The sequence below is a fragment of the Alnus glutinosa genome, chromosome 3 (genome assembly GCF_958979055.1).
Source record: "Alnus glutinosa chromosome 3, dhAlnGlut1.1, whole genome shotgun sequence".
NCBI lineage: Eukaryota > Viridiplantae > Streptophyta > Magnoliopsida > Fagales > Betulaceae > Alnus > Alnus glutinosa.
In genome coordinates, this window is record NC_084888.1 from 15830188 (window position 1) to 15843989 (window position 13802).

At 36.1% G+C, this 13802-nt stretch overlaps 1 protein-coding gene across 6 annotated transcripts; it reads right to left on the bottom strand.

Moving 5' to 3' along the window:
* Window positions 1-920: 920 nt before the first annotated feature.
* LOC133862960 (AT-rich interactive domain-containing protein 4-like) lies at window positions 921-11873 on the bottom strand. 6 transcript variants are annotated; one of them, XM_062298894.1, is made up of 17 exons: window positions 11381-11873; window positions 10934-10999; window positions 10356-10551; window positions 10047-10235; window positions 8953-9006; window positions 8675-8763; window positions 6751-7027; window positions 6544-6600; window positions 6395-6426; window positions 5939-6074; window positions 5686-5859; window positions 3323-3940; window positions 2429-2566; window positions 2258-2356; window positions 1893-1993; window positions 1703-1793; window positions 921-1505 (listed from the first exon to the last, which is right to left on the bottom strand). In XM_062298894.1, the coding sequence occupies exons 3-17, from the start codon at window positions 10506-10508 to the stop codon at window positions 1380-1382; spliced, it is 2334 nt and encodes a 777-aa protein (XP_062154878.1). In that variant the 5' UTR covers window positions 10509-10551; window positions 10934-10999; window positions 11381-11873; the 3' UTR covers window positions 921-1379. The 6 variants fall into 6 exon arrangements, with proteins under 6 accessions (XP_062154878.1, XP_062154877.1, XP_062154879.1 ...); XM_062298893.1 differs by having other exon boundaries at window positions 10356-10706; XM_062298895.1 differs by lacking the exon at window positions 10934-10999.
* Window positions 11874-13802: the final 1929 nt, after the last annotated feature.

Below are 13802 nucleotides of genomic sequence, written 5' to 3' on the forward strand. Positions count from 1 at the left end.
TTTTAAAGGAAAAAAAAAAAAAAAAGACCAAAGAGATGACCCATCCACCTTCTTGGGCAAATGGAGGGGTCAAATACTTTATCAGTCCCTAGTTTTAATAACTTTATTTTTTTCACCTAGATTTCATTAAAAATATAGAAAATATATAAAAAACAATTAAAAGGACTTAAAAAAAAAAAAAAAAGAAAAAAAAAAAAAAAAAAGAAAAAGAAAAAGAAAGAAGAGCCACCCCTTTGGGCCAATGGGGTGGCCGGCCTCCCTCATTTTGGCCAATGGGGACTGCCAGCCACCCCCAAATGGTAAAAAGATTGATCTAGGGTATTTACTACCACCTCTAGATGAATCTTAATTAAATAATAATAATAATAATAAATTAACAATGCATTCAGCATCATCGAAAAAGAATTTAAAATAAAAGAAGAATAAAAAATAATACAAAATAGCATTTCCCTTTTTATTATATACTGCTTTAAAGGCTGCTATGCTTTGACTTTACAATCATATATTCGCGGAAAAACCTACTCGTCTCAAGGAGCCAAAAAACAATCGAAGTCTGCTATACTTGACGAGTACAATGGTAATTCTGTAGAAAACCCTAAAATAAATCCTAAATAATCAAAATTAACAAAAAAAAAAAAAAGAAAGAAAGAAAAAAGCCAAATTAAGAATTTCCAAATCTGGCGGTTGTTCAAAACGGCATTTGAATGCCCAACAAATCAACCAAATTGTTGAGACAAAGATGAATCCACACCAAGTCTCTGCCTTTGAATGTTCATTAGCATTCCTTTGAAAATTCTCATCCTGCTTTTATTGATTTCCTTTCAAATCTGTTCATGCATCCTTTTTATTGACCTGTGTTCTCTGCTTTGAACCCAATTGCACCATCCCGTAAATAAAAAGATAACAAACAACTTCCAAAGTATACATCAACAATAATGTAGGTTACTCCTTCGGATATCTGAATGAAGAGAATTGTTTAACGGATAATATCCATCATTGTTATTGAGCTACATGATCAGTCAAATGTTCAATGGGAAATCATAATATTTTACAACCAACCCTTCACAAATCAGGGGCATATTTACCCTAAACACCTTACCACCCTACTAAAACAAAAGATATATATATATAATAACTCCTACTCGTAATGTTATGCTCCATTTCTTGACTTGTATGCTTCTCTACTACTTGTGTTTTGCCCCATAATCCCCTAATTTACTTGCAATGAAAATGGATGAGAAAATAATTAATTAAGTATATGCAACCCAACAGCCGAACAAATTTTGTCTCTCATACGTGATATAAGGAAATGAAACCCCAAAACTGGTGAGCCAAAGAGGACAAAAAAAAAAAGTGAGAGAAAGGAATGAAAAACTGAATCACAGTGGTCGTGTTACCATCAACCCTGGGGGAAATCCATTTCCAACTTTCTGCGGTTTCTTCTTGAAATTTGTAATGCTACAATGTGGACATATGTATTCCAGCCCATCTGTTTTTGCATAATCCTGCAAGTTATGACAAACAATAGTTTTTTCACAACAAATCCAACATTTTCTAGAACCACTGGACAGTGCATATTGACTCAACTTCTTTGATGCTGTAAATTTACAACATACAATCAACCTCCTGACATATATTAGGGCTAAGGACTTAAAATAGTTGTCACAAACAATAGGTGCTAATGGAGTTGCAACACTGATACCTTAAAAGCTCCGAGACCCTGCCTTCTGTCACAGCCAAAGTGGGCCCACTCACCACATATACCACAATTCACCCAATCCCCAGCTGCGCTACTGTTCAAAGTCGTAAACTTCCATTGTGTGAGCAAAAATTTATTTAACATAAATATTAATACATACCGAAACAGCACAAAGAATGAGAAAAGTACGAACCTGTGACATAACAAGCAACATTCCCCATCTACGTCATCGTGAGCCAATTCATATTCTAGTAGGTAAGTTTCATAATGTCTTTTAAGCGTATTACCAACACCCTGTCGAAACAAATATATCACCAGCATCAAACGTAAGTTTAATAATATACTTGGTGTCTGATGAGTGTTAAACGAATAAAATTATGACTCTATTCATCATATAGATTCTAAATAAGCTTGTTACAACTTATCCACGTGTGAATACTTTTATATAGACAAGCTTCATGAATGCCCCATTTCATTAAATACTCTAGGAGCAAACACTCTACCATGATATATCGGAAAATCAAGAAGAAAAATCAGAGAGAGGATTATGGGGCATACAGTCATTCTGTTCGTCATTGTGTAATTATGCATCTTTGAAAAGATTTGCCCTTTCCAGTTGATACCATTGCCAACATGAAAGCCTCCTCTTGTAACCACCTAAGAACACCCAAACTCTTCAGTATGAAATTGTACTAATTCCTACTAACCAGAAAAATGCAATGAACTCACCTCTTTGTACAAGTTGTAGAGGTCAAGACGCTTCCCGTTAAGTATGGCATCTGGGAACTCAGCAAGTCCACCTTGAGGGATAAGTCGAGTGTGGCCGCGAAGAATTAGAAACTGCATCACATCCTTCAGAAACTCCTCCTGCAAGAGCATAATAAAAAATCAGGAAAACAATAAAATGAGTCAAACTAGGGTCCTAAGTAGAAGAGTTCTAGAGCCTATCCTAAAGTCTATTATAATATTATCTGGAACTTGATTTCCTAAGGATCTAACTACCACATAACATCTCATGATCGGATGTACTTATGTATAGCTCGAATAGATGGCTCAATCAGAGTAGGAATGTTATAAGGTACTTTGAACTTAAGACCAGTAGTTTTTTTCAATCAATAGAAGTTATAACATAAACCATATGTAGAGAAGTCTTCTCTTCAATTCAGAGGCTTCTATGATTTGAATTTAACTCCCAAGGACACAACACAATATTTACTTTTCTGGCGTACATGTGAAAAGCTGTCGCCCACTTTGCCTCAAAACTTTGGATCATATAGTTTCAGTCTATTTATTTTGAGGACCATTTACCACAAGAGTTACTGTGTTTCACCGAGTCCTGTGGGTAAGATATTGGTACATTAACCGATGTTGACAAAATTGTTAATTCACTTGCTGTATATTTTGATTAAGGCAACAAAATTCAGGAAGCTCATAATGTAAAGCTTTTTCTTCTTTTACTACAGAAATGACTATAATTTAGATGTATCACTTCGTTTTGTATACTTTTCATTTCTTCTTTAACCTAATGCAATATGCAAGAACAGGAAAAATGGAATCCCAAAAGAACCATGTTTGACAGCCAAACTTGTAACTGGTCCCGCAGAAACAAATTAGACAATTCACCTCAGAGCAATTCTGCATTGGACTTCTACCACACCCATGTTTCTTCAATGGTAGTGGATTCAAGGAAATAATCTGCTTAGCCTGAGATGAGCTTGAATATGATCTTCGTTGCGTTGGAGGAGTTGATCCTACAATATTGTGCTTTGTGGGGGCAACAACTGGCAAATTAACCTTAACTTGACCTCCATCATGCCCATCTGCCTCAGACATTCCAGAAAATGGTGTCATTTTATGGCGTCGAACGTGGGGAATAGGCCTCATTGCAGCAACCTTTAATCTTTTCCTAGCTGGGAGCAAGGGCATGCCAACCCCATTCCGCAATCCAGTGTCCTTGACCTCTTCATCAATTTTATTATATGCACTGTCATGAGAAGCAGGGGTAGTCCCTTGGGTTGATTCAACCCTCTTTCGACTAGGAGCAGGGGGTCGCAACCAACTAGGGAGACTGCTAAAAATCAAATTGTCTGTACAGGTATCTTTCCCATGCCTTGAACAGAAAAAAAGCACACGCTCAGCATCATCTCTCTCAAAAGAAGCAACAGGCAATCCCTGGATGCTGGCAACGCCAAGTGCAACTAAACTACGATATGCAACATCTGGTGCTAGCTGCCTCAAAACCTGAAAACACAACAGAACAAGCATGGTAACAGCTTCAAGTGCTAGCTCAACAGGGCAAGTACGCTTAATAGAACAAAATGTTTATCTGAAACAAATTCAGATTTGTAGAAGAAGTGATTTTCCTTACAATCAGAGGTTTAAGAATTCAAAGAACTTGATCTTCAAAAGCTGAACTTCTAATAATTTTCTCCGTGTTCACTTTAAGGCTTAATAATTCAATGCTTACCACTTAAAAGTATCTTAAAGAATCATAACGTCCCAACTCCTCAGGAATCTAAATGTCTGGAAAGAGGATAGATTTGACTCCAGCTTTGGCCGGGTGAACAGTGAACCCACCCCAAGTTGCGAATTTGGTTTATGAACATTTAAAGGATAATAAAGAGTGAGGTACAGACTAATTCAGCTAATGCACAATAAAGATTTCCAACAATCACAGTACAACCACTTTCAGTAAAATATTTCATCGCGTTTGTCACTCCTCAATCAAAGAAAACCAAATAATTACACATTTATAAACCACATAAATATAATAAGTACTCATTTTGGGAAAGTTGCCCCCAGGGTGCTATCAGCCCACTTGTCACTAAATCAATTGCAATCTCAGGCTCCTCATTTCTCAAATGCAAAGGGGAAAAGGTCTAAATATTGAAAGTAACAATTATAAGCCGTGTTTTTGAATCTCCTGGAACTCACAAAATAAAAAACAGACAATGTTAGAAGTTGGGTTTTAGGAAATTTATGTCCATAAAAAACTCTACTATCTTCTAGGTTACATTTTGTGACATTTAATGCCTACCAAAACAGTGGTGCCATTTATACAGATTACTCTAACCATTATCTCCAGTAGTTGTTATATCTAAGCTCCAAGGATTCACACCCATATCCAGATCCCCATAATTAACAATATTTTTTTTGATAAGTAATAATAGTCTTATTGAAAGCGTAAGGCGCCCCTTAGTACACTGGACGTATACAAAAGGAAACACCTAACTAGAAAGAGAAAAACGAACAAAAAAATCAGCATAGCTGACTGAAATAGGGTACAAAAAGGCCATCGACCAATTATACAAAGTAAGTAAAAAAGACTCTAACACCTCCTCCAGGGAACCCTCCAAGTTTTCAAAACACCTTCGATTCCTTTCTTTCCACACGCACCAAAAAATGCAAATAGGAACCATCTTCCAAATTGTAGCACTCAGAGGTCTCCCCGACTTCCACCAGCCTGCCAATAGGTCTATCACTCTTCTAGGCATTACCCAAGAAATGCCAAACCGAGAGAATATGTTATTCCACAGAGTTGACGCCACGTCGCAATGTAGACCTATTGGCAGACTAAAGGTAAAAATAGTAAAAGAAAAAGAAAAGAAAGACACCAACTGAGCATTGTTTTAGATTTAAGTTCTCTAGCAGTTAAAATACAATCATTTCCTGTCCAGGTGCAAGGTGATTTACGCTATGCCTTTACTTGTTAAAAGTTAAGCCAATTTACACACAAGTGACAGTTTAATATTGAAAAAATTATGGCCACATGAATCAAGCAGAAAGTTTGGAATTGAGGGAGCATGTTCAAGAAAAAGCACAACCCTTGAAAGGAAACTCATAATGCTTACCAAAAAGGAAGAAGTGAAACAGAGTGTGGGTAAACTCATAACAATAACATCTCTAACAAAGGACCCAAAGAAGGTTTTTTTTTTTTTTTTTTTTTGGTTTCTTTTTGGTGGGGGGAAGAGTGGTAGTTGAAATACCTGTGAAGCCCATGTAGGGACCTTCATACAAACTTCAAATACTGTCGCTCCACAGGCAACTGAGGCTGATTTACGAGGCTCAGAGAATGTAATTTTGTTCTCCTCACCATCGGGCAATGCATGAACTAGTTGACTCTTCTCAATAATTTCATTCTTTATATGATTCTCCAGGAGCTGAAGATCAATGCCATAAAGTATAAGAATCCAACATCTCCAATACCAAAACCTTGCCACCTAAATTCTTTCAGATTACCTGATCATCAAAGCAAGTTTGCGCACTACCAGACACCAGAAGTGAGATGTGGGCACAACTGCAGGTTGTCACATCACATCGCATGGTCACAACACCACGAGAAAATGTCCCTGCCTGAAGAGGTGGTGGAGGGGCACTGAACCAATTGTAATGGCATCCATGTATTAGAAAATTATTCAAAAAAAAAGAAAAAAAAAAAAAGCAATTTAAAAGATTAAAAAAAAAAATTAAAATTCAAGATGATCAAAAACCCAAAAATCATCATAGCAACAAAAACACAGAGCAACTGTAAGAGTAGGTTTTCTTGCAAACAAGGCCAAAAGCATCTCTTTGCAAATATGCAGAGTTATTTTTTAAAATATTAAGCTGACGGAAACCAAAGGAATTCAGACACAACTGTGGAACATCATAAAGATATTCGCTGTACATATCAACAACGTCCACGATGAATAATACCTAAACTTGCCATGAAGTTTGCTCCCACGTATCTGAAACACCACAAAGAAAAAAGTTAGGAAATTAAGAAAGAAAAATTGAGACCTCACAGCAAAAACATAATATAAACACACAAATAAGACCCGTGCAGACAATCCATCATCACTTACTTCAATGTTCAAGAGGGCATTGAGGCCATCTTCCAATGATTCTAGTAGACATGCATCCTGAAAAGAAATCAGCTCATAAACAATCTATCAACAACATATATATGTAGGTGGATGGCTGTGCTTGTCTAAGTTAACAATGGCATGCATGCGTTCGTAAGCAAAGAAGCAACAATATATACAAGAAAATAGAGATCCATCCCAGCTTACCAATGTACAATGCACTCCACAAACAAGAATCCTCAAGCTCACATAATCATCATGTATCTTTATAGCAGGCAGAGTATCTAAAGAACTTTCATCATCTCCCTCAACATCTATCTCAGGAGGGTCAACATTGATTTTCAAACGGTCCCCAAGAAGGCATGGCCCCAGCTCCCCAATAACTTTATGGCTGTTAGCAGGAGGGACATGGTTGTTTCGTACACAGTAAAGCCTGAAGGAAGCTTGCGCAAGTTGGAAAGCATCCCATGTATGAGTTGATGAACTGCAATCCAACAAAAGACAAAAATGAAATGTCATCTGTAAGACTAGATGCTAAGATTTGTATAAAGATTCTTGTGAAGGATACATAATCAGATTTGATTTCCAACCAGGGACTTATCATAAATCTAGGAAGAACCAAAATTAACGGGGATGTGTGCCAGACTCCCTTGCTGAGGGGTCACATAGGCACAGATCTAGACAAACATCAATGGCTCAATCAGGATTAGATTAATCCATTTAGCAAACAAGCAAAACAACCAAACAACCCAAATATAAAAAGTTTCTAAGTTACATTTTACTATCTTATTAATCTATAAAACAGGTGTGGGCAAGTGCACATAAGAAAAACTATTCATATAATGTGACCCCTGAGAGATTGCTCCAGAATGATATGATTTCTCTTGCCTCCTAAGAAAGCACACCAATATAATTGTATTAGCTTTGCACCGTACTCATCTAGTGAGTTTGTATTGATATTTATAAGGTTTTACAACTGTATTTTAACTACAATAGAACTCAAGAAAGTAATACATCAAAGGACTCCTAAGAGTGATAGAATTCAAACATATCACTTGTTTGATTCTAATCTCTTATCACTTGCTTGTTTGATTCTAATCTCTTATCACTCGACTCTCGTACAGGATTAGAATTGGTTTGGATATGTGTTATTTTGGATAACACATGATACGCTGTAACATCCCCTGCAAGTTCAACGAGGGAGAGCACACGTCGAGCTTGCTACAAAACTCATGGAATCGTGTGGCCACAATGGGTTTGGTAAGAACATCTGCCAGCTGATCATTACTGGGGATAAAAAGGACTTGTAAGGATTTGTCAGCAACATGATCTCGGACGAAATTAAAGTCAATCTCCACGTGCTTTGTTCTAGTGTGGAAGACTGGATTTACTGAGAGGTAAGTTGAACCTATATTGTCACACCATAGTTTTGGTGGAGAGGGAAGCTTGATTCCAAGATCACGAAGCAAAGCCTGTATCCATAGCAATTCTGCTGCAGTGTTGGCGATGGATTTGTATTCGGCTTCAGTAGATGAATGAGAGACGGTTGGTTGTTTACAAAAGCTCCATGAGATGAGGCTAGGACCAAGGTAAACACAATAACCACCGGTCGAGCGTCGTCCATCAGGGCAACCAAACCAGTCAGCGTCAGAAAATGCTTCAAGAATAGGTGACCTGGTTTGTTTGAGAAGTAAGCCATGAGACGGTGTGATTTCTTATCACTTGCTTGTTTGATTCTAATCTCTTATCACTTGACTCTTGTATATGATTAGAATTGGTTTGGATATGTGTTTTTTTGGATAACACGTGATATGCTTTAACAGCTCCAAACATGAAGATAGAGATATTGTTCATACAATGCCTCAAATACACAGGTAATCCTCAACACCTCGATTGATTCAATTCCTATACGGCATTCCATGTATAAGTAACACGACACAGTGGTACAAACATTTTATTTATGCATATATAAAACTCTTTTTTTATTGGTATTTATCCATATATAAAACATAAATCATGCAAGATTGCAATTATTAGTTAACCTATTCAAAAGCTCAAGTAGAAACTAAGTGAACATTTCTGGGCAAAGAAAGAGCCACTACAAGCACCTACTTTGTAAGAGATAATATACCTTTGTACCACTGAAAATAATGCATGACGAAAATGGCAAGCAGCATAAAAAGAAATTGCATTCTTCCAATAAATCACATAAGGAATCCCCTGCAAAAAAGGAAGCAACCCAATTCAATCAAATTTTTTCCATGAACTATAATTATATTAAACCATTAAATGCATGCTTGCTGCTCTAGAATTGAAAGCTAAGTAGCTAACACTGAGCTTATTCATTACTTGGCAACCATTAGTGGTGAACACCTAAAATGCATATTTGAAATTCCTTAAGAAAGTCACCTTTGAGTAAAGAACCTTCGCTAATTTGTCTCCATTTGAGATCTCCAAATAAACCTGCACAGACATTAAACATTAAATCATATTAAAAGCCAAATGTACTGTCACGAGTCACCAAATCAAAGAGAACAAATGCTCACGCATATAACACAAATCATCAACAAAAATTGGAGAACAGAAATGTTCAATGGGAATAAGCAGCATTGGAGTTTTAAGGAACAAGACAAGACCATGTAAAAACCACATAATTATCCACGAACTTAGTTCCAATTTTATCCTACCATACAGAAATTCCTACAGATTTCTTAATTCTTAATTTTTAATTGTCTTGCCAAATTACATACACATCCACCTTTGTTCTATGCTCTTAACATGACAAAAAAACATTAGCAATTCTCTTCACTGCTACATTTTGTTTAACTCAGTTGATTAAGGAGCATAAGTGTGAATTCAATGTTTATTTTGTCTCTATACTCACTCACCTTCGCCTTTTTCCACAAGCCTTCCACAAATTCTAGCTTAATATTTAATTTAACAGACACATTTGGAGATATCATATATTTCTCAAAAGCTTAAGGTTAAAATTTTAGCTAGCACATACTGACATTTGACTACACAGGCAGAATATATGCTTCAGAATTGAAAACTCAAACCTATTACTCCAAGCATAGATCTGAAAGTGGAAAAAAAATTTAGGATTCCATTGCAAATCAGCGTTCTGACAATGAGAATATACAGGTGCTGGTGCAATATCTCGCATTACCTTGCTGACACTATTAACCAGATGTCCCTGTGTTTAATGGTTGTTATGCATAAGTTCACTAAGCATGAAGTTTTAAAGTCAATACTGAAAGATAAAGAAAGAACAATCATGTAGGGTGTAGGGAAGTAAGTGGCCGAGATGCATGTAACAATCCAGCCAGCCCACAAAATAGTACACACAATAAGCAACAAAGATGCACTGCCCAGTTATGGCAATCCTAAAGTTCCTGCTCTCTCCCTCTTACCCCACCCCCCCAACCACAAGGAGAATGGAATTATAATATATTACAAAACGAAATGCACTTAGCATGCTCAACTTAGATAATATCACATACAGCGGTAGGCAATGCGGTAGCAAAGATCTCAGATATAGCTTCAGGGGCGGACATGTCAACACCTTCCCACACCAGAGGCCCAACTTCATCATTCTCAAGCTGCGCTCCTTGCAAGTACACAATACTGGGCTTATATGACTCCAGTGTCTTACAAAACTCTTCTTTGCTTGGATTGGTCAGAGTCTGAACCTGCAGAATGATAACTATAGTAAAAGGAGCCAAAAATGAACAAGGAAATATAAGCATGCGACACATTTCATATATGATACTCATTACAGAAAAGTTGCAACCAAAGATCGAATATTGCACCTCCAAACGTCCAGAAGATACCAACTCCGGAAAGGGGTATCTCGGCTTATCCTCTGCAGCATCCTTCTTAAGTTTATCTCCGGAATTTTCCCCACAGGTTACAGCAAGAAGAGTACAAGATTGTTTTAAAGCTCCTTGAGGATGAAACATCATTTACAATGCAAATTTTCTTTCCCAGGGAGTAGAAACCCCAATTCTGCAACAAAGCCTCACAATTTAAATCCGAAAATCATGACATCCACTGGATTAAAACCCTCAACTGCAGCACCAATTTCCACCCTAGAGAAGATCATCCACAACACATCCAGAGCCACAAGCAGAACAAAAATCTAACCAGAAACAATCCAAATCCTGCGAGAATTCAACACCCAAACACTAGAAGACCCTAATAACAGAATCCAGAATCCAGGAAACGAAACAAACCAAACCCTATACCTTTGTCACAGATATATGAGCAAAATAATCAACTTTCCCTTACTGATCGAATCAAAACGGTAAAAGCCCTCAATTTCAATGTCGAAAGCTGCTGAAATCGAGAAAATAGCCGAGACCCAGATGAAAAAACAAAGAAAACTCACCGCCTCAGATGACGAAACGGAAAAACTGACCGACCCACATGGGGAATCAAAGGACTTTCAACTACCCTGATGAGGAAATCAAGAAATATCGACGACCCAAGTGAGTCCGCAGCTTGTAAAATCATAAACAAGCACCGAAAAGAGAAGCAAGTACGAAAAGGTAACCCTAGGCTCTTAAAATTCACACCCAATATTTTTTATTTCGACAAAGAATCTATAAAAATAAGAATTTTATTTTTTTTTATCTCACAAATTACACTCCACGAAAGAAACACAAATCAAATGCCCATAATCACTAAAATCAAATTACATTATTCCCAAACGTTAAAAAAGTGGGTGTCAGACAAATACATTACCACATATCTAACCTCAGGTCAAACATCAAAACTAGGAAAAAAGAGAGAGAGAGAGGGAGAGAGAGAGAGAGAGAGAGAGATAGAGACTTACAATTTTAAGGGTCTTTGACGAACTCGTAAAGTAAAAGTTCTGATTGGAAACAGAACACAAAAATCCAAAGGTGTAATTGTGAACAATTATTAAACAAGTACTAGCAGGAAGACTCTTTTTCCTTCAAACGAATTGAGGCAAACAAATAGTAGGGCCTAAATTCAATAAGATAAAGGTTTTTTTGGATAATTTGCATTAAGTGGGTGGCCATATCATATATGATTCGGACTTTTTGAATGTAATAACGTTGTCAGTGCTCGAATCGACAGTTAAGTCAAACAAAAGCTCAGGATTAATTACTAGTTTTACTAGTACTCCTATGTATCTTTCTTTTGGTATGTTTATTTTTTCTTGGTTTCTCTTTGATCTTCGTTTGGCTGCATGAGGGCTTTTCCGCCTTGTTCGAAGCTCCAGTTCGTCACCCGCTCGCTCTCTCTCTCTCTCTCTCTCTCTCTCTCCCACGCGCGCGCGCACACGCACGCACAAAGTGCCGTAGAAAACATTACTCGCCTTAATCCCTGGAAAGGAGTAGCAGGAAAGGTGTCTTTTGTCGTCTGTGTGTATATATACATAAATTTTGTTGAAAGGAAAATGGGGAGCATTATTGTAAACATATGAACCTCAAGCTACTGATTACTGAGCCTTTCTCTGTCATCTTTCTAAAAAATAGTTCGTTTTAATTTGGCAAATTAAGGAAAATGGTAAATCACAGAGTCGTTAGCCATTCGTGATAGGATTAAGTGTTGGTTCTTTTTCTTCTTCTCTCCCAAAATAGATTTGTTTTTCATCAAATCACAATGAGAGTACTTTGTAGGTTGTATTGCCCTGAACCTCAAGTCATGTATGGATAAAAAAAATTAGAGAAAAATGGATCAATCATATAGAGGGGAAAAAGAAAAAGAAAGAAAAAAAAAAATCTTGCTTAGGCTTTGTTAACAAATTTATTAAACCAAGTTCATCATTAACTTCAGGGTCAAATGCTTTTAGAAACTAAATTATGCAAACCCATGCCTAATTAACTCTACAAGACTTTGCAAGTAAGTAGCGGCATTTAAGTTTTCAGCAGGCGTTGAATCAAAATCCTAAAGGAAACCCGTTTATTCACTAGTAGATTATGTTCATTTGGATTTGCGATTTCAAAAAGTATTATTTAAATAACGATTTTAAAATATGCGATTTGAAAAAATGATTTTTAAAAGTACGTTAAGCGTCTGGCAAAATTACAGTTTAACCTTTAAAATAATAAATTAGTCTTTAAAATTATGCATTTAAAAAAAAAAAAAAAAAAACTCATTTCTATATGTGATTTGAAAAAGCAGATTTTCTACGTTTTCAAATTTGAATTATTAAAAACGTAATTTCCAAATGATTTATGTTATGCATTTAGTTTAAAATCGCATTTATTATCCACAAAATCGCAATCTCAAAAGCATTAATAAGGTTATTCACTATGCTTTGTTTGGAGTACCTTATGAGGGGCAGTACCAAAAAAAAATAAATTGCGTGAGAGGTTCAAACTTACGTACATAAATAAATGCAAGTAGTATAATAAAAAGTTATAAATCATCTAGCCATATAAGAGTGAAAAAGTTGTCATTGAGGAACATAAATAATATTTTTATAAGAATTTTAAAAAAATTTGGGTTCTCAATGATCTCTGGCCATTAAGGGTCCGTTTAAGTTTACGATTGCAAAATATGCGATTTTAAAATAATGATTTTAAAATGTGTGATTTGAAAAATGTGATTTTTAAAAACGCAGTTAAGCGTTTGGTAAACCGTAATTTGACCTTTAAAATTTTACGTTTTCATAAAAGTATTACATTGCCTGCAATTTGAAAAAACAATTTTCTGCGTTTTCAAATCGCAATTTTTTAAAAACTCAACTCCTAAACGCACTCTAAGATAGGTCCACAACTGGTTATGAGCACTTATATCCGGTGAAAAAAAAAAAAAAGTACAAATTTGCTGGGAAAAAGAAAAATAAAGGAAATTTTGAAAATACGCCTCAATTATTATTAGGAAGACCTCAGGTTTCATTTCATTAGGAAGACCTCAAATTATTATTAGTAATTTGAGGAATTCAGAAATTCATTTGCGAACTTTTCATAACTTGGTTTGTTAGGTAATCGTTGATTTTGTGAAATTTTCATATAACCTAACAAACTTTCAACCAATGCTTCTAAACTAAGCTGATCTTATTGGAACTTAGGTAATCATTGCCCGCTTAACTTTACTCGTGTGCATGCAGTCATATTGTTGAATCCTCATTCCTTTTAGGCCACATGTAGTACACGGAATGGATACCTTAATAACGCCCCCCAAAATTAAAAAATTAAATTTACTTAATTTTGAGTATTACTCACAGCGCCCTTATACTAATTAACTGGTAATCTAGCTGAAGCCACTACACAACACTAATC